This window comes from Mus caroli, chromosome 14 (genome assembly GCF_900094665.2).
Source record: "Mus caroli chromosome 14, CAROLI_EIJ_v1.1, whole genome shotgun sequence".
Lineage (NCBI taxonomy): Eukaryota > Metazoa > Chordata > Mammalia > Rodentia > Muridae > Mus > Mus caroli.
The window spans coordinates 110397073-110417141 of record NC_034583.1 but is presented as its reverse complement, the minus strand read 5'-3'; the positions used below and the strand labels follow the sequence as shown (position 1 = coordinate 110417141).

Sequence of the window (20069 nt, the reverse complement as noted above, 5' to 3'; positions counted from 1 at the left end):
CATGAGGAATTTTAAGGATCCCATAACCAACAAGATTTATTGTCTCATTTTAGCTGAAGTTTTAGCTAGAGACACTTTTATATGTCTAAGCCAGTTACTGGGCTGTTCCCATGTTGAGGAATCAGCAGATAAATTTACCTGTCTTGTTTGACTTTCTGGAAATTTTCAAGATCTCCAGGGGGTCTTCCCCTGTCATATCTGATCCATATCACTCTGGAAGGGGTCCAGAGCCTTTTCTCCTTTGTGGTATGGAAGGCAGATAAGGGAACAGACAGGGGGGGGTGTTTCTCTATATTGTGTTAGTGGGGAAGGAAACGTCCGTCATGGATTCTGTTCATGGCTCTCAGGTGATACAGAGGGATATCATAAACTGAACTCTAAAGCTGGCAGTAGGTCAGGCTGTGGTGTGCATAGTGAGGAAGTTGGGTATATATATCAAGGCAGAGACTGGACCGTGGCTTTCAGGTTAGGAGTGGCTGCCGAGAAGGAAGTGGGTAGCTTTGGAGCTGGGTGCTTAAGAAGGGAGCTGGGAGGTGGTATAACTGCAAAGACAGGGTTGCTATGGAAAGTGAATGTACCACATGGGCTTGCAGGAGGAACGGAAGAGCCTGCCTGCCTCCCTGGGCAGTGTGCTAGGGTTGAGATTTGTGTTTGTTGTGTGCTTCTAGATATGCCAGGCTCACCAAGGCTTGCTGTAGATGTGTTACACCGGGGAGAGTGACGGGGACCAGGAAATGGTAGGATCCATCAACTGCTTTGGAACTCTGAACGGCCTGGGATGTTTTCTTAGACATTTGGCTGGTTATTTTATTTTGAACACTATTTTAGCGTTACTTCCAAATGCCTGTCCTGCTTCCGTGCTGATTGTTTATATAGTTTGTTATCCTACTGGCTTCAAGAGTCTGGTAAACTCTGGCTTTGAGTTTAATATTTCATTTAAATCCTGCAAATACGTGAAGTCCGAGAGGAGGTCGCATAGGCAGGTTTTTATGAACTTGGGCAGATGTAGGGCTCTCCAGTGGGGATGCTCACAGATGAGGGTAAGTTGGATTTCTGTTTTAGGTACTTCTCTTCTCTTCTCTTCTCTTCTCTTCTCTTCTCTTCTCTTCTCTTCTCTTCTCAGGGTTTTTCTAACAGTCCTGGCTGACCTGGAACTCACTTTGTAAACTAGGCTGGAATTCACAGAGATCTGCCTGCCTCTGCTTTCTGAGTGCTGGGATTAAAGGTGTGCATCCTGACTGTCTGGCTTGGCAGTGTTCTTGAGAATCGCTAAGCTTGGCCAGCGGTGTGAGCACAGAGACTGAGGTCTTCAGGCAATGGATGCTTTTAGTCTAATAGGCCCTGGGTTGTCATGGTTACATGGAGACCAGTGGCCAGCCATACTGGGCACCTTCCTTCTTGTGCAGGGGCCTCCTTGCTCTCTGGAGTTAACCTTCTGACAGTGAACAAAAGGCTCCTCCCATGCCTGTGGTGAGCCCCAGAGCAGTTCTCTGTTGCTCTTGGCTATGTGTCCTGGAGAGGAGGCAATGAGTTTGCTCAGCTCCTGCTCACCCTTCTTCCAGAGCTGGTGCCTCTGTGTATTACTTCAAATTGGTGCTGTGTGGGAGTCCAGGGGACCCCGCCCTCTCATGTGCTGCAGTCAGGGCAGCCCCTCTCCATGGTGTTCTTTATCATTTGGATGTCACCAGTTATTATATTCACGACTGCCAGGCACAGCTGCAGCTGCCGGCCGGCTAGGGTAAGAGTCACATGTTTGTCTTCTGCAGGAGTAAATTTCAAACTTTAGCAGTTGCCCTTGTCCTGGAGAAAATGAGAATGGCTGGTTGAGTCCACGGTACCATCACAGTGACCAGGAGCAAAGCAGAGCTCCTCGCTTGGCTCTGGTGGACTAAACACCAGCAAAGGAAATCTTGCTTTGAAAGCACACAAGAGGATGCTTATTTCACAATCAGTTATGGGGCAGGCTCAGTGCCTAGGAGATATAAAAGTTCTGCTTTGTGCTGTTTCTGAGGCTGGGTCCAGCATTCTTCTTTCTCCCCTGAACACACTGTCCTAGTGTAATTGAAGAAGGTCCCTGGAGACACGTGGCAGTCCTCTCTTGGGTTTTTTATCTACAAAGTTGGGTAGAAATAAAATCCCAATTAGGCTAAATATTCTACAAAAATGCAGCTGTTTTCAGCCCAATGTTACCTATAATTTAAAGTAGGTATCAGTGGACTCTGTATGTCCCAACACATACATGTCTTGCATATTTAAACCTCAGCCTGGGGTCTGAACATTGTTGTGGCTGCATAGAACAGTGAAGCTTTCTATTCTAAAGCTGCTGTGTTCCTGAAACATGGTATGTGGTAGGAGGTCAGAATCTTAATCATATTATGCAACGGACTGCTTGTTAATGAAAGTGAAGGCTTAGTTCTTGGGAGGTAAATGGGCTGTGGTTCCGGAGCCCCTGCAGTGCAGCACCAGGCTCAGGCTTGTGGGTTAAGGACATCTGCTGGGGAAACACAGAGTGGATTGCCAGGAGCAGCTTCTTAAGACCTCTCAGAGGCACCACAGTAGGTTTTCAGTGCTGTAATAATACCCGGGCAGTGCTGAGTGGGGCAGAGCTAGCCTGTAATTCCAGTAGTCAGAGGTCAGGAGGGTCAGGAGTTCAAGGTTATCCCCAGCTACATAGCCAGTTTGAGACCTTCCTAGGTAATGTGAAACTTTGTTTCAAAAACCCAAAATCAAACAGACAAAAATCCCAACTCTAAACCCAAGAGACAGGGAGATGGCTTTAAGTGTTCCAGACAATCTTAGTGTGATTGCTAGCACTCACTTTGGACAGCCCTCAGCTCTCCATAGCTCCTGGCTCCAGAGAACCTGACATCTACTTCTGGCTTCTTGGGACACATGTACTGGTGAGCATGCATGGTGTGGGTCAGGGCTCTGGTGTTTCTGAGGGCATCAGCTCAGGCACTGGAGCTTTTGAGTCACTCCTGACTCACCCACTATGCCACATCAGCAACTATAGGTTAGTTGGACAAATCAGCAACTATAGGTTAGTTGGCAGAGTTTGGACAAAAACAAACTCCCATCTGCTGGTGGCCCTGTAAATGTCTTGTTCCAGCGCCTGAACACAGCAGTGTGCTTCTCTCACCAGGGTGACAGGTCACAGCCCTCTCAGGCCACACAGATGCTACTTCTGTCCAGCAGTTGACAGTGTCTCAGCTCTCAGACCTTCCTGAGTTTCCTCTGATGTGTGTGCTGTGTAGGTGTTCATTCACCCTTTTGTTTACCAGAAGCTCCACAAAGCCAAGCCTGCATCCCCATCCCACAGTGCTCTGCGACACCCACCATGTTTATGCCGTGTGGCACAGTTTAAGGCTGTGTGACGACCAGCTTTCCCGATGCTGCGACCCTTTAATACAGCTCCTCATGTTGAGGGGACCCCCAACCATAAAATCATTTAGTTGCTTTTTCATAACTAATTTTACTACTGTTATGCAAATATCTGATATGTGACGACCCCCCCCCCCCAGGGTTGAGTGAGACCCACCAGTTCAGAACCGCTGGTTCAGGTGAAGCTCTGGAAATCGAGCAAGAGGAAGCCTTTGAGTACACTGCAGAAGGAGCAGGAGGAGGGGAGCTGGGTCTCTGCCAGGGTCTACAGCCTTCCCTCCCATGAGCCCAGGATGTAGAGGGACACTTGAACTAATGCAGAAATAGAAATTTGCAGGCACTACTCACGTGCCAGGGTCTGTCTCACCTCATCTCCATTGGCACCTCGCCAGGGTGGATGCTGTGGAATTTGGAGCACACAGGAAGAAAGGGAGGTGTGAACTTGCCAAGTGGGTGGTGGTGACATCTAAGGAAGGGCAGAGGTCGTCTTCAAGCCAGGCTACAGGACTCATGTCCATGGTCATCATCCGAGCAAAAGGACATCTTTCATTCCTTTTATTTCTTCACAAAATCCATGTCTTAAAACCTGCAGCCCCGGGGGCTGGTGAGATGGCTCAGTGGGTAAGAGCACCCGACTGCTCTTCCGAAGGTCCTGAGTTCAAACCCCAGCAACCACATGGTGGCTCACAACCATCCGTAATGAGATCTGACGCCCTCTTCTGGTGCATCTGAAGACAGCTACAGTGTATTTAGATATAATAATAAATAAATCTTTAAAAAAAAAAACAAAAAACCTGCAGCCCCAAGTTGAGCCCAGACCCTAGGTCACATGCCTTGATCTTACAATTTTGATATTAATGAACTGAGAGTCTTTCAGGGTACAGTGCAAATATAAAGTGGATCCTTTATCCGATGACTCCTACTATAAAGCCCTTGCATCATTCACTGTGAGGAATCTGCCCCAGCTCATTATCCTGATCTGGGATGGATTTCAGATTTATGAACTCGCCCATCCATAGGGGTTTCTGGGTCCATGCATCTCTGCCGGTGCAGGGCAGCCAGAGGTGCACCGGGGATGTCTTCCTTCACAGCTCTTCAGCTGTTAGTTAGAAGCTGGGTCCCTCCCGAATCTGGGGCTGGGAGCCAACAAGTCCCAGCTATTCTTCTGTCTCCGTTTTCTTCTGAACTGAAGTCTAAGGCTACATTGTGTCTAGCTTGTTACACAGCTGCTTGGCTCAGTCTGATCCTAAAGATTGCAGAGCAAATGTTCTCAATGCCTGAACTTTTCCTTCTCTGCACCCCTGGTCACAGGATCAGTGTGGGACCTCATTCTCAGTCACCATGTTCCCATTCTTAGGAATAGTCCCAAGCACATTTGCTTGTGATAGCAAGTCTGCTTTGTGCCTGTGCTAAATTCACGTCTTAAGGCAAACACTACCAAAACAAAGAGAAATGAGAACATTCTGTTTTATGGCTGATCTCCCTAATACATACAAGAGAAAAGACTGGGGATGTAGCTCAGTGGTAGAGCAGTTGTGTGGCATATGAGGTTCTAGGTTCAATCCACAGTACTACAAGGAAAAGAAAAAAGATGGGACCTCCACAGAAAAGATGAGTGAAGCATATAAGTGAGGCAGTTGCAGAAAGATGTAATGATATGAGTGACTGTGGGAAGTGGGTGAAGCCCTAAGTAACTGTGTGTTGTTGATCTGGGCATGGCCATGTCAGGGACCCCATAGTCCCAATCTCATGGGAATGGCAAAGCGGGGCCATCTCCTGCCCCTCCCCCCATGTTCAAATGTTGATAGTATGTTCAGACAACACCACCATAATTTTCTCCCGCCAGATGTTTAGGGCCTGAAGACTGCTCCCCTACAGAGACTGCCCCTACTGAGATTAACTAAGCCCGCATCCTTGTTTAGCAGCATGTAATAACCCTTCCTCATGTTCCGCTGTATGCAGTAATCTCACCTCCCTGTAACACTGTATATAATATACAGGCTGAGCTCCGGGTGCTGCAGCTTCTTTATCAGAGCTCAGTCCTGGCCCCAGCTTTTCCCTGCCCATGTATCTGGTTTATTTTCTTTATTCCTTCCTTGCCCTACTCAGGTGCACTCCCAGAGCTGTTCTGGTCAGGGTACATGACTCTTTGCTGTGTGACGTTCAACTGTACATTGCGTAGGATGTAAGCAGCGACTAATGCCTACCTTAGATGCCGCATCCAAGTACATGGTGGGCGGAGCTCATTGCCGAAGTTGGAAGCCTGAGGAGGTGCTTCAAAGTGTGAAACCCACAGAGTGGCAGCACAAAGCAGCGACTCAGCAGCTTGACTTGTAGATGTTTGATAGGTGTCAGTTAAGGTACAGGCTCACCCAAGCTACTGGGACATTCACACTAGGTTGTGTGGATCGAGATGTGCTCAGATTGGGTTCAGATCTCGGTCTCTTTTGTAAGGTCTCTTACTTCACTTCAGAGTGGAACAGAAAAGGAAACAAACCCCAAACATATCTGCTGATCTCAAGCCTTTCCCAGTAATGAGTACTCAGCATGCAGCGTAGAATAGGTGGCCCAAGAAGGGTGTATCAACCTTAGTTCAGGGGGTTGGAGCCTGCAGCCATGCCTTGGCAGGCTTGTTTGTTCAGGGGCCTCTCTTTTGCTTCTCCTGTGTCCTTATGAGATCTGCTTGTGTTGGTGTTTCTAATAATAACACAATGCAGATTGAAGTATGGCTGCCCTAGACTCTGAGTTTTACTTACTCCCCCTCTCCCCGCCCCTCCCTTATTGTCTCCAAATACAGCCATGAAGTTGTTGTGTAGCCATCTTTGAGGGGACCAGCTCAGGCCTGAGGAAGGACGGTCCTTGTTCTAGAGCGCAGCCTCCCCAATACAGTTACTCAGTCATTCTGTGATGGCAGGCTTAGGGCAGCTCTCTGTGATGGCCTGAAAGGAGGACGGGATAGGACAGGTATCACTGGCTTTGGGATGAGTGACTTCCACGTGTACACCGAATCAAGCAGGAACCTGACAGAGTAAAGCAGGCCAGGGGTTCCTGGTTTTTTTGGGGGGGTCAAAACCTGGTTCTGTCAGTCCCAGGAGCCTGGGTTTGGTAACCTATTCTCTTTGCACCAACCAAGGACACAAATAGTGGAAAGCAGAGAAAGGTAAGATTTTATTGAGTCTCTCCAACCCCAGCATCTCATGTCTCTGCCCTTGAGCCTGGGCATTGAAAATGCTTAGATTGAAAACAGAATTAAGTAGTCCCTGTCAGGCTTGGTCTCTGTCACTATCCCACCATGGACCCTGTCACTGTCTTAGTGGCAGTCTGTCTTTTGTGAATTGTCTTCCTGGCAGACAGGTCCCTCCTCTTGAGCAGCACACCCCTTCCCATCTCAGTATCTGGGGGGGGGGGATCTAAAGAATGATAACACGAAGTGTCTCTCTATAAAATGTCTTCTCTCTTTCCAGGGCTCTTACAGACAAACACAAAATCAAAGTAGAAATGCCAAGACTTCATCAGCCTGCTTTTGTCTTGTGTGCCCAAGTGAGGGGGTCAGTGCTTTTCAGCAAAAAATAGTTTCTAATCACCTATTAGGACCTCAGAGGACAGGGTGGGGGGGGGGTTGGGGCACACGATTATTACTGTAATGAGACATAACAGTAAATGAGAACACACATGAACTAGAACATAGTGGCCTAGATTCACCTCCTGTCCAGGACTGATTCTATAGCACAGACTGGCCTTGAGTTCATAGTCTTCCTGTCTCAGTGCCTGCCCCTGCCCTCCCACCCCACGCTGTGATTACCGAGGTGCACTACCACACCAGGTTGAAGCTCAGAGGATTTAAGTGACGTGCCGAATGTCTCCTGGAGGCTTAGACAGTCTTTCAGCCTCAGTTTTAGTTTGCAGTGGTCACCCTTGGCCTGGTGAGTGGGGCTCAGTTGGCTTTCTGATGTAAGTGTTCTTGGGGTGGCTGTTGTGTGCAGACTTCTCCCAGTCATTCATTCTTCCCTTAGCACTTACATCACTGTTGTCACGAGGGGCTGTTTAACCTAGAGATGATAAAGGAATGTGTGTGGGCAGTTGTGTGGGGGTTACCCGAGGAACTTGAGCGTCCTTGGATTGTGTAACATCAGCTTGGCTCTTGGAACCCAGAGACACTGGTGGACAGGGGTAGACCAGTCCTTTTGATGGGTTTTTGTCATTAATGGAACTGATAGGGTGGCTAACTTGAGGTGCCTCCGCCAGTGTTGGTGTTGTGAATATGTGTGTGTTGAGCCTTCGGGCACTGACTTCAAGGCTGTGCAGTCATTCTGTGCACACCAGCAGGTTCTAAGATAGGACTCTCACGTGTTCCTGTTCTTTAAAAATATACATTTATTGTATTATTTTACTGGCAAGTTCAAACATGTATAAAGTGCTTTCAAGTTGCCGTACAAACCCTTCCCTCTAATCTCCCTCCCACATATCTCTCTCTTTATGTTGAGGCCCACAGAATTTAACCAAGATCACATTGTGACTGTGGGTTTAGAACTGTCCTCCGAGGAGCCTGGTAGGTTCCAATAGTGTCTCTGCTGTAGCCTAATGTCCGCAGCAACTCTGTCCTCGTCAAAACGGGGAGGCGAGCCAGGCTTATGAGTCCCCATCTCTGAGTAGGAAAGAGGAGGCAGCAGTTGGGGCTATAGTTTGGGGGTTATTCTTGCCCAGCAGAGGAGGGTCGCAGTGGAGAAGAGAATGGGAGGAGCCAGTGGAGAGTGGGAGGAGCCAATGGAGGCAGGTGCGCTTTGTGGGCTGAGAAGGAAGCCTGGAAGGCAGATCACTCACATAGTGCAGTTAGTAGGTGTGGGTAAGGGACAGCTGGGGAGTGTCTGCAGAAGGGAGAGTTCTGGACATGGCTTTGCTAATCTAGGGTGCTCCTCAGGTGCCCACCCACCCTGGCTCTTCTCGCACTCTTCCTCCATGTTAGCCGTTCCCTTCCTTAGTGCCTGACAGCTGTGGACTTTTGGGGATTGAGGTGAAGGCTGTGGAGAGAGCTTGGTCCAGCTTCCCAGGGTGACAGAGTGGCCACTATGCTTACTCACCCTCTGGTTGCCAAGGCAGTTCAACCCAGGGTTACACTCTGATATAGTTCTCACACCTCTGTTGTTGAGGCCGTTGTGAGTGAGGCAGGGAATATGTTGGAGCCTTAGACACAGGACTGCACCAAGGTCAGTCGTTAGGAAATACTAACTGCAGTGTTCCAGACACCCTCTGCTCTGGTGCCACTGAGTTTGGGCAGGCCCCCTGCTCCCCTGTTCCAGGAGAAAGTTGGACTGAAGTGGGCTGGTCTGGTCTTTCTACATTACCTTCCCTCCCAGGAAGGAGTTTGAATCTTTGGCCATTTAGCTGTAGAGCTTTGCCAGTCAGTACAGGACCCTGGTGGTGTTGGGATGACAGAAACCTGGGTCAGTGCCTCCTGCGCATCAGGAGGTGTTTGCTTCAGTGAGCTCTGGGAGGCAGAGCTCTGGAGAGGCCTGAGGGTGTGGTCACCTGGGGTTTGCTGTTCAGGAAGCTGTGAGGTAACCTGAGCAGAAAGGTTGCTTCTGAGGGGCATTGCACAGGGGACGGGGTGGAGACAAGGCTGCCTGGAGCTTTCTTTGCTGTTAACAGACCTAAAGCCTGGGAAATACAAGAGATGGGAACTCAGTTAGACAAGCCAGAACAGAGGTCATGAGGGAGTACAAAAATAAGTTAGTCCCAGTGCCATTTAGGGAAACAGTTTAGAGTCGTTCCTGTATCACCCAGAAAGTGGCTTTCCTTGCAAGACAGTTTGTTTCTAGCTATCAACTCTAGGGTACCTAGAAGGAGTCACATTGGCCTTCACCAGTAGCCAATCTAAGGGAACTGTCACCGTACTAGCCTGGAATTTACTATGTAGCCAAGACTAGCCTTGAACTCACTGCCTCCTGCTCCCAAATGCTGGGCTCACACAAAAGCTCCTGTGCCCAAGATACCGCTGCCTCCTTCTCTCTCCTTGTCCTCCTTCCCCTCCTTCTCTAGGTTAGCACAGACCGATAGGTTTAAGTATGGCATTTCCTCCTCTAGGTTAGCACACAGACCTATGGCTTTTGTGTGGCATCTCCACACACGTATGCCATTATACCTTTGTTCTTACCCTCCCTTCTCCTGAAACTTGTGGAAGTCTAAGCCAGCCCTTCTCCAGTAGCCATGACAGTGAGTAAACACCATGTTTGAGCAGATCCAGATACTTGCCAAAGCTCTGTGCCTCTCCCCAGCCTGGACTCTTGACCTTCATATGTTAATAGGCTTGCCCCTTAAAAAGCTAGGCTTGAGAAAGTATTCCTAGAGTATTAAAAGACTTCACTGGGACTGCTTAGGTTTAACCTCAGATGGTGGAATTAACTGTCAATCCCAAAAGGACCAACTGCTGATGTTGCTTGTGCATTAGTACCTCCCTGACGTTAGCACATGGCCGACATGCTTCCTCTCTGTTGGTAGTGAGGACTGCTGTCACTGGATCCAAAATGAATGCCAGACAAATACATGGTAGTTGGTTCAAGTCAAGGAGAGGGAATGTAGGTGAATTTTCCCACTTTGAGCAACAAAGGCTCAATCCTTGTGGTGGGAACCACATGGTGGGTAGGTTGTGTTCTGAGATTCAGGGTGCAATGTTCTCCCAGAGGGACAAAAACCCAGGAAGGGAACTTTTGTGTGTCTATCCCCAGCCCAACTCCAGCGAGTACAAAAGCTGTCTTAATGACATAAGCAATGAGGACTGTTTGGACCCTTGGGGCATTGATTTTAGAACCCACCTGGCATACAAACCCCAGGATTTGCATGTCCCTTGTAGAGAACTCCGGGAGGTGTGAGGACAGAGTATCTTTGAGAGAGGCCCTGGAAGAGGACACAGTGACACACTGGTAAAGGGGGCTGGAGAGAGCATTTGGTGACTTATGTGGGTGTCAGGAACTGTGGATGTTGCCTTAGGTTCTGGGGGAAGCTAGGCTGTTCTGAGCTGTCAGGGTTGGAGGAGGAGAGGAGGGAGGTGGTGGTGGTGGTGGTGGTGGTGGAGGATGTTGTTGTGATGATGATGATGATGATGATGATGATGATGGGTGGGAAGTGTTCTGTTCTTGTCTGTGTGCTCTTTGCAAATCTTGACTTGGTTCCAGGTTTTCAAGCTGGGCTGTGTATGAGGGATACACTGTGAAGTGGTTTCAAGATGGAAATGCCCTCAGTCCTGTTCTCTAACAGGGCTCCATTCCAGTCCTGCCCTGGAGATACCGTAGGAGGGTTTTGTGTGTGTAGTGGTTTTGTGCAGTTGTTATTTACACACTGTGCGTTGGTTGATGTTTATAATATGTGTGGGTCTAAAATAATAACAAGATATTCTTTCCACCTAACAAATAGTTTTTCTAGTTTTGCTTTAAAACTAACTCTCTCTTGTTGCTTCTGCAGGATACGAAGCTGTGGATAATCATGGAGTACCTTGGTGGAGGCTCTGCCCTGGATCTGGTGAGTGCTGCCACTGTGGCCATGCTCTCCCTCCTGGTCTGAACAGGAACTCTCTCTCAAACTATCCCTAACCTGTTTCTGTGTCTTATACAGAACTTAAAGTTGCAGGCCTGCTTGTGAGGCCGCTGGGAGAGCGGGTCATTTCACTATAAACCAGTAATCTAATCTGTAGCAGCAATGAGGGCTTCTACCTGGAATTAATTATTTTATCTGCTTGGCTAGTGCATTTTTCAGACCAAATTTACCAACTTTGGTAGAGTAGCTGTTATTTCTGTAATAGCCACCATGGTTTTCCCCTTTATTTTTATTGTATATGTATGAGTGTACCTGCATGAAGGTCTGTACACCACTTCAATGCCAGGTGCCTGCCGAGTTCAGAGGAGGGCTTTGGACCCCTTGGACTGGAGTCACAGGCCGTTGTGAGCCTCTATGTGGCTTCTGGGGAGAGAACCTGCGTCTTCTCGCCGAGCAGCAAGCACTCTTCATTGCTGAACCATCTCTCTGGCCCCGTCATTGCCGTTTTACAGTTGGGACTGTAACCGCTTTCTCCATAACCTCACGGCATTTTCCTCCCAGAATCAGACACTGTATGATTATTAAGGCATGGCTTTAGGTGTTGGAAAAGTGGTCATCAGGCAGGCTATTGCACACATGGCCTCCTGTGATCTTGCCGGTGTCTGTGGTGCATCAGAACAGAGCTAGCCTGGCTTAGTGTTGGCTCCTCTCGGACTTGCCCTCTAGGCTGATCAGCCCACAGACTGGGAAGTGGAAGTTAGGGAGATAAGTCTGCTGTGTCACATCTGGCTTTGTGGGGGACTCAGAAATGCGGCTTCTGTCATCCTGAAACACTGTTTACACTGTGTCCATGCCTTAGAAACACTGTTGCTGCACTTCTCTTCTGTGTCCATGCCTTAGAAATACTGTTGCCCAGTTCTTGTCTTCTGTGTCCATTGTGTCCATGTATTAAAAACAATGTGTCTGGGGCCTGAGGGGATTGGGTCATTGGTAAAGTGCTTGTTATGCAAGTGTGAGGACCTAAGTTCAAGGCTCTGACACCCTAGCACCCCAGATTCCTGTCTGCATCCCAGGGCAGCAAGGCACAGCCAGGAAGAGTGTGGGCTCACTGGTCAGCCAATCTGGCCAAATCAGCGAGACACCTAGTATCCAAAGTTATGGCAGAGAAAGGGCTTGAGGATGGTCCCTGATGTTGATTGCTGGACTCCAAACGTACTCAGTCATGCACTCACAAAACACACGCCGGCATGCACATACAATACCTACATGCACCAACGTTAATGAAATTGTACTCCTGACGCCTGTACTGGGTAGGTTTGTGAATAATGATCCCCAGATAGTCTGAATGCTTCATTTTAGCTATTAAAGATTAGTCTTTCATGGTAAGATGAGGAAGGATAAGAGCTGCAGGGCTCACAGAAATTTTCTAAGGAAGGAGATTCCCTCCACCCCCTTTGAGAACAGCTCCTTTCTTATAACAACAGCACCTTGTAGTTTCCTTAGAGGATAAACTTCTAAAACATGTCTCTCCAGAAAGCTAATATATTAATTGAGGAAATTGCGCATTGTTGCAAACCATAAAGATTCTTTAAAATACTGTTCAAAGTGAAAATTTCAAAAACAAGTTAATATGGTATAAAGCTAAGCTGTAATATTAAGTGGGAAAAAATCAACTGAATGTATTTCATGGTCCTTTCTATATATATCCACACTGTACACACACACAAACAAACAAAAAAAAACCCCAAAAACAACCCCCCCCCCAACAACAGCAACAAAAAACCGCTTCACTTTCTCACTGTTGGGGGCAATACAGGAATGTAGAACATTGCTTTCTTTTATGCAGTTATATTGGCTATTGTCCACCGTGAATTTAAGTTGTAGCACATACTGAGTTGTTTGCTGGAACTCTCTGTCTGACAGACAGCCCTTCAGAGCAGCTGTTCTATCTCTAAGTGCTTAAGTATGTTCACTCACAGGACTACAGTAATCAAATTTACTTGAGTTGGTGTCTGTGCGGTTTTATAAATCACAGTTGGAGGAAACGCAGAAAGGGGCAGCCGCTTTCTTTGCATGTGGTTTGAGAGTTCCTGGACCCCACCATACTAATAAACATCTTTCTTTCTTTTCTTTCTTTCTTTCTTTCTTTCTTTCTTTCTTTCTTTCTTTCTTTCTTTCTTTCGGTTTTTGGTTTTCATTTTTTTTCAAGACAGGGTTTCTCTGTGTAGTACTGGCTGTCCTGGAACTCACTTTGTAGACCAGGCTGGCCTCGAACTCAGAAATCCACCTACCTCTGCCTCCCAAGTGCTGGGATTAAAGGAGTGCGTCACCACGCCCGGCTCTAATAAACATTTTCAAAGAGAAGAAATGGCATTTTCCTTTTGGGATCTGCCTGTCCTTTGTGAATGGGTGTAGAAAGGGCATGGTGCTCCTGGATAAGTGGGCTGGATTTACGGACCTGGCCTTCTCCGTCCTGAGGCCTCTGGTGCTGCTCTTCTGCCCCCACTTGATTCTCCTTTCCATCTTTATCGCTTTTCTGTCTTTTTTTTTTTTTTTTTTGCCCCCAAACCCTCAAAGAGGAAAAAGAAAAAATACCACAGTAATGGAATATGGCAATTATGTTCTGAATATTGACAAAAAAATCAGAACTATTGATAGACCTCTTTATGCATTTTAGCGAATGCTGCATGAAGTTGGGGGCCATTTCTTTGAGAAGTTCAAACTGGCTTTATTTATTGTCTCTCTAATTGATGTGGAGTTAGCCTGTGCCTGCAGGAGCTCTCTGAGGGCCTGTAAGGGAAGAGGTAACTGTCCTGATGCTGCTGTGACCAGCTTTGCTAAAGAAAGAGAAAACTACCCCCACCATGTTCTCCATCCAGCATGAAGGACAGATTGACAGGACAGCTGATGAGCAATGAGTATAGAAAAGGTGTATATTTGATTTTTGAATGTGCTCAAACTGTTGATCTATTTTTTTTCTTTTTACTTAAAATTTAAATAATAAACTAAAATATTTGTAGGACTCTTTGCTCACTCTTGTTCTCTGGCATGTACTCTGAAATCTGCTGTCTGTCATCTCTGACCAGACTGCTGCCTCCAGGGCGCCATGACTTAAGAGAGCTTGCTTGAGCACTGCAGCTCAGGGCTTGTTAGCTTCTGTGGGGTCGAGTCAGTGCACAGGGCAGAGCGCCATGCCGTCATGGAGCAGAGTCTGTGTGGAGCTGCATTTGAGGATGCACAGGGAAGGAGGGTGGGAGGGGAAGGGAGGGCTGGATGAAGAACATCGAGGAGGAGTCGTGAGAGGAAGAGGTTTTAGCTGATTAGAAGATCAGGCAGTCTGCTGCCAGGGAACTTGAGGGCCGGCCAGCCTTGAGATCTGATTATGAAGGAACTAGGGCAAGCAGAGAAAGGAAGCAAGCAAGCTTCCTTTTTTTTCCCAGTCATATGTAGTCTGCCTGTAGAAGGCGTGGCTCAGATTAGAAGATGGACTTCCATCCTGGAAGACCTGGATTAAGGTGAATCTTCCCACATCAAATAATTCAGTTAATCAAAAATCCCTTGAGTATACCCAACCATTTTTGGGTTTTAGTTAATTCCAGATGTAGTCAAGTTGATAACAAGAACAGCCACCAGAGTGAGCAAAGGCCTCAGTTGCCGCTCTGCACCCCACACACCTTTTGGGATGTTACACACTATCACAAAACCATGAGACTTGCAGTGACACCAGCTTTCATTTCCTTGGGAGTAGGATGCATTAGTTGGTTTTTTTTTTTATGATTTATTTTCTATGTATGACTAATGCTTTGCATGTATGTATGGGTACCATGTACACGCCTGTGGAAGTCAGAGAGTGGCTTTAGATCCCCTGGACCTGGAGTTTTGGATGGTTGTAAACCGTCATGTGAGTGTTAGGAATTAAATCCTGGCTCCTCCCCAAGAGCACTGCATGGTCTTAACTGCTGAGCTGTCTCTCGAGCTCTGTGTTTTTGGAGGCGGTCTCTGGATGTAGCCCTGACTGGCTTGGAACTTGAGGCAATGCTACTATTATGGCTGCCTTTTAAGTGCTGGGTAGGACTTCAGACACGAGCCAGCACACCTGGCAACACAGTTCTCTTTTTTTTTTTTTAAAGATTTATTTATTATTATATGTAAGTACACTGTAGCTGATTTCAGACACACCAGATCTCATTACAGGTGGTTGTGAGCCACCATGTGGTTGCTGGGATTTGAACTCGGGACCTTTGGAAGAGCAGTCAGTGCTCTTACCCGCTGAGCCATCTCACCAGCCCCAGTTCTCTTTTTAAGAACAGGGCTGTGTCTTTCCTTTGACTAAGGTGTGTGAGCTTGGGTTAAAAAGGCAGTCATTGTCTCTTCACAGTGTCTTAGCTCACCTTACTGACTTACTGCACTTGCTCTGTAAGAGCTGCTTTTAGGCCCACCAGACTGCTGACTTGTCTCACTGCTAGGAGTTCAGTGAAGAGCTCTGCACAAGTGAGAATGGGTGTGTGCACCATGGGTGCTTTCCTTTAAATGGGGGTGGGGGGCAGGACAGACCACAGAGTGTCACGTGCGTGTTCTTGCAGCCTCTTATGAGAATTGGAGTCGGGAAGTCAAGAGAAGCAGCTTCTTTGAGTTTCTCAGAATAAAAGCAGTCACTCCCTCAGTCAGGGCTAGCAAGTGTTCCATGTGTGTGCTGTATAACACGTTCTGAAGTCCTAGGAATTGAGTAGCTTTCCCAGCCTGATCCCTCACTGGGGAACTGGGCCCAGAAATATAGATCTAGACGGTCCTGGTGAGGGCAGCTTGAGGAAGGAACAGCTCACACGATTCTCACAACTGCTTTTGTGCTTTGGTGACATGGACCAATCCCCAGGGGTGGCTTGCAGGGCTGCAAGTGTGTGCTTTGGGGGCTTTCAAAATACAGTCCCGTGGACACAGGGAAAAGTAGTCTGTCCGTCCATCTGTCTGTCCATCCATCCATCCGCACCAGGCCAGCAAACGTATTTTCTATAGTCTTTTTCTCTCTGTCCTTAATAGATTGAATTTTTAAAATTTTTCAGTTTTTTTTGAGACAGGATTTCACTATGTAGACCCAGCTGACCTTGAACTCACAGAAGAGATCTGGCTGTTTCTGCTTCCCCAAATGCTACGATGCATCTTGATGCCTGGCCCTTTTAGATTTAAGTTGTTTAGGCAAAAATACTGCTTTATGTAAAGATATCTTTCAATTTTAACTACCCTATCTATTTAGCATAGAGTTTTGTTTCTTAAACTCTGTGTTAAGGTAGTTCCCAAGTGGCTAATGATCTTTTTTTTTCTTCCTCTTGTTAGTTAGAGCCTGGCCCTTTAGATGAAATTCAGATTGCAACCATATTACGAGAAATTCTGAAAGGACTTGATTATCTACACTCGGAGAAGAAAATTCACAGAGATATTAAAGGTAAGGGTTATTACCCTTTTTTTGTTTGTTTGTTTATTTATATTTTTTTGTTGTTTGGAGACAGGGTTTCTCTGTGTAGCTCTGGCCATCCTGGAACTCACTATGTAGACCAGGCTGGCCTCAGACTTAGAGATCCGCCTGCCTCTGCCTCCCAAGTGCTGCAGTTAAAGCCGTGTGCCACCACTGCTGGGTGGCGAGGGCAGTGCTTGTTTTCATTTCTTTGAAACACATGAAGTGGCAGAGCCCACTATACTCCTGCCTACTCTTGCCTATCTGGGGTCAAGCTGGGCTGTTTTCAAACCCCAGGGCAGCTTGCTCTTAGGGGTCCTCATGCCCTGTGGGGGAGAGCAAGCTTCAGCCTCCAGGATGACCTTGGGAGCAGCAGTGCATAAGGCCTCCTGCCTTTCTTGTCTTTCAGCGGCCAATGTTCTGCTCTCTGAACATGGAGAGGTGAAGCTGGCAGACTTTGGAGTGGCTGGCCAGCTGACGGATACCCAGATCAAAAGGAACACCTTCGTGGGTACTCCTTTCTGGATGGCGCCGGAGGTCATTAAGCAGTCAGCCTACGACTCAAAGGTGAGAGTGCTGCCTCCAGATGCTTGACCCTTTTGATCATGCACATTCTGCCTGTACCTGAGCTGGGTGATGGTGATTCTGCGACAACTTCCTTCTCTATCTCCTGCTACACCGTTGGATCCCTGTTCCTCTGGCCTTAGTGGCTGTCTTTATCTTAGCTCACGTTTGATATGCTGGGGACCAGGAAGGAGCAGGTGTGAGGATGAACACAGCTTAGGCCTTCTGAGACATGCAGACCCCAGATGGTTTAGGCTGTGGGGTCTGGACAGTTAGTAGAGAGGGCTGGCCACGTCTGCACATGAAGGCTGCTGGACCCTTTGGCACCGTGGATGAGGGGCAGGGCCTGGACAGAGCTCTGCCTGCTCTAGGTAGGGCATCTAGAGAAATGAGTCCTCAGTAAATCCCACAGCAGAGTGGGCAGCTGTGGTTCCTCGGTGATTACAACTGCTTGTTTTGTTTTTGTCTCAGGCTCTGTATTCTCAGAGGCGCCTATCAACCGGAGTCTGTCTCTGTCCCTCTGTCTGTCTGTCTGTCTGTCTGTCTCTCTCTCTCTCTCTCTCTCACACACACACACACACACACACACACACACACACACACACACACACGTCTGGCTGCGGCTCCTTGTCGGCTCTGTTCCTAATGCTTTCACTCTTTGCTTTTGCCCTCTAGTTTTCTGTAATCTTGTAGCATAGACTAGAAATGGCCCAACCGTCTGCTCAGGTCAGAGACCTATGCACAATAAACGTGATCATTGGAGAGAATTGACTTTCCTGAGCACCAAACTTTCAAAGCAGAAACTATTTAACTCAGAAACGTTCACAGGCCGAACGTGGGTTCTCTTTGCGTCTTTCCGTTTACTTGTTTATTTGTTCTTTCATTCGTTTATTTATTTAAGTTACGTGTCTCTGTGATAGCACGTATGAGTGCTGACGCCCTGGAAAGCCCGAGGCTCCAGATTCCCGGAGATGGAGGTAGGCAGTTGTGAGCTCCCTGACGTGAGGAGTGCTGGGAACCAGACTCGGATTCTCGCCAGAGCAGTGTGTGCTCTTCCAGCCCCTTAAAACAAAACAAGCCCTAAATTAGTTTTGTTCTGTGGCTGAAGTCGGACGGTCTGAACACACTGGTGATCTCTTGCCTCAGCCTTTGTGTGTTAGCAGGCCTGACTTGTGTCTGTGTCTTGTCTTTCCTTTCTTTCTTGGACCCTCCTGTGTGCAGCAGATTCCTGGCGTCATTAAATGGTCTGTGAAGCATAGGGTAACTCCCTTTTGGAACCTTGGGTGCTATTGTAAGGTATATGCCTTGTGGCATGTCTCTGTGAGTGAGGATATAGGTATCCCACGTTCTGGTTGGCTCCGTGAACTTAAAGAGAAACTGGTGGTGTGGTAGATCGTGTAGGAGCTCTGGCCCTGTCATCCAGCACACAGCAGGAGTACTTCAGGTTAGTCAGGTCTTCCTCTGCATTTGTTTCTGGTTGGTTCCATATCTTCTGGAAAATGGATCACCTCCACGGCTACTTCTTGTCTGAAGCCCGGTCTTCTCTTGGTCTTTTTCCTGAGTTCTGTTTGTATTCGTGTCTGGATTTTGGTAGGAGAGAGACTAGGATCCAGGTAGTAAATTAGCTTGTCAGCCATGGCCCTTACGGCTTGGGGCTCAGGCCACCCAATTCTGTTGTACCCTGGGCCACTCACTTTCTTGTTTCCCAGAGAGCTTTCTTGATCTCCCTGCCATACCAGATACCTCTCTGAAGTGGATCCTTGGTGTAGTTCAGCTTTCGTTGTTTTGGACAGGAACTGTACCCCCCTTACCTGACTCGTCTGAACCCTCAAGGTGCCACATTTCCTAACAAGCAGGTATGTGTGCTGGGGTTTGGTATCTGTGCTGTTTGGAGAGGCATCCTGTCTTCCTAGTCTCCATTTGTTGGGGTACGTGGTATTTAAACACGATTGGGTGTTTCCGTGGCTTCTGATCACATACCAAATGGCCTGGTGTCCTGGATGTGCCAGCTCTGTGTCCGGGCTTGTCGGTGGGCATCAGAGGCAGACAGAAGATTGCACAGGTCCCTGCACAAGTCCTGGGGGATGGCAGCTCAGCCAAGGTAGAACTAGAGGGGTGTGGGAATGCTGGGCACTAAAGAGTTCACTGCCACACACTTCTTAGCTGTGTGGGTTCGAATGCTTCATGGTTTGGTTTAGATGGGCTCCACCAGAGAGCCCAGTCTGGTCTTGAACTTTCAGTTCCTCTTGCCAACCAACCTTCATAGCTGGGGTTACAGTGGTCTGCCAGTATTCCTGGTTGGATTCAGGATGTTCCAGAGAGGAATCTCAGGTTGCTCTGCAGCCCAGGGCTGTCACTCAGTGTTCCGGGGACAGAGTAAGCAGGGGCAGTTCCTTGCAGGATGGCTGTGCAGTCAGAGCGCAGCTAACCTTAGGCAGAGACCATGACTGTCAGGCCTTGTAACCTGTAAGGCTGAGCAGGGCGTGTGAAGTCTGGAGATCTGGATGGAGAGCCATTGCCAGGGGCCCCATTGATGCATGGTGGGACGTGCTGTGCTTCAGAGCATGGGAGCAGGTGCCATAGTTACGAGGACTGCACGGGGAGCACGTGAGTCAGGCCTGCCTCAGTCCTCCTCTTCCTGCTGTGTGGTCTTCTCCCTTCCTCTAGCCACCTTCATGGTGCTGACTGAGGTGATGTGGCAGGGATTTCTGGTGCTCACAGGGTTTCAGGAGAATAGCAAGCAAGGGTACTCCAGGTAAAGGCTGGAGATTGTTCTGGTCCCATGGTCCCCTTCTGCCGCAGACCCTCTGGGTCCCTGTGTCTGCGTGGAACGGGGTCTCTCGACACGGGTGGGCAAAGCGTGGATGAGCGACAGACAGATACACACAGGAGAGTTCGTGTGGAATCTGAGTGTAATTTTCGAATCGAGCCTCAGACTTTTTATGCAGAGGACAATAAGGAAGTTGGGTGACATATCAAGGTACAATTGAGGTAACCGGAATCTTACATAAAACAGGGGAATGCAAACACAAAAGGTCTAACAGGGATAACAGCTGGGATCAACAAGGGCTCCACCTAAGATTCACTAATCTTAGAAGCCAGGGTCAAGGGCTTTGCGTCCTTGCCATAGTTCCTATTTTAGTCTCTT

General features: G+C 48.0%; 1 protein-coding gene across 2 annotated transcripts in view; it reads left to right on the top strand.

The window, feature by feature from the left end:
- Positions 1-20069, top strand: part of Stk24 (serine/threonine kinase 24) — a 94490-nt gene that overhangs the window by 60256 nt on the left and 14165 nt on the right. For both annotated transcript variants that reach the window (XM_021181792.1, XM_029468932.1), the window contains exons 3-5: positions 10837-10893; positions 16240-16348; positions 16767-16924. In XM_021181792.1, coding sequence (XP_021037451.1) covers positions 10837-10893; positions 16240-16348; positions 16767-16924 — 324 coding nt within the window. The remainder of the gene's footprint in view (positions 1-10836; positions 10894-16239; positions 16349-16766; positions 16925-20069) is intronic.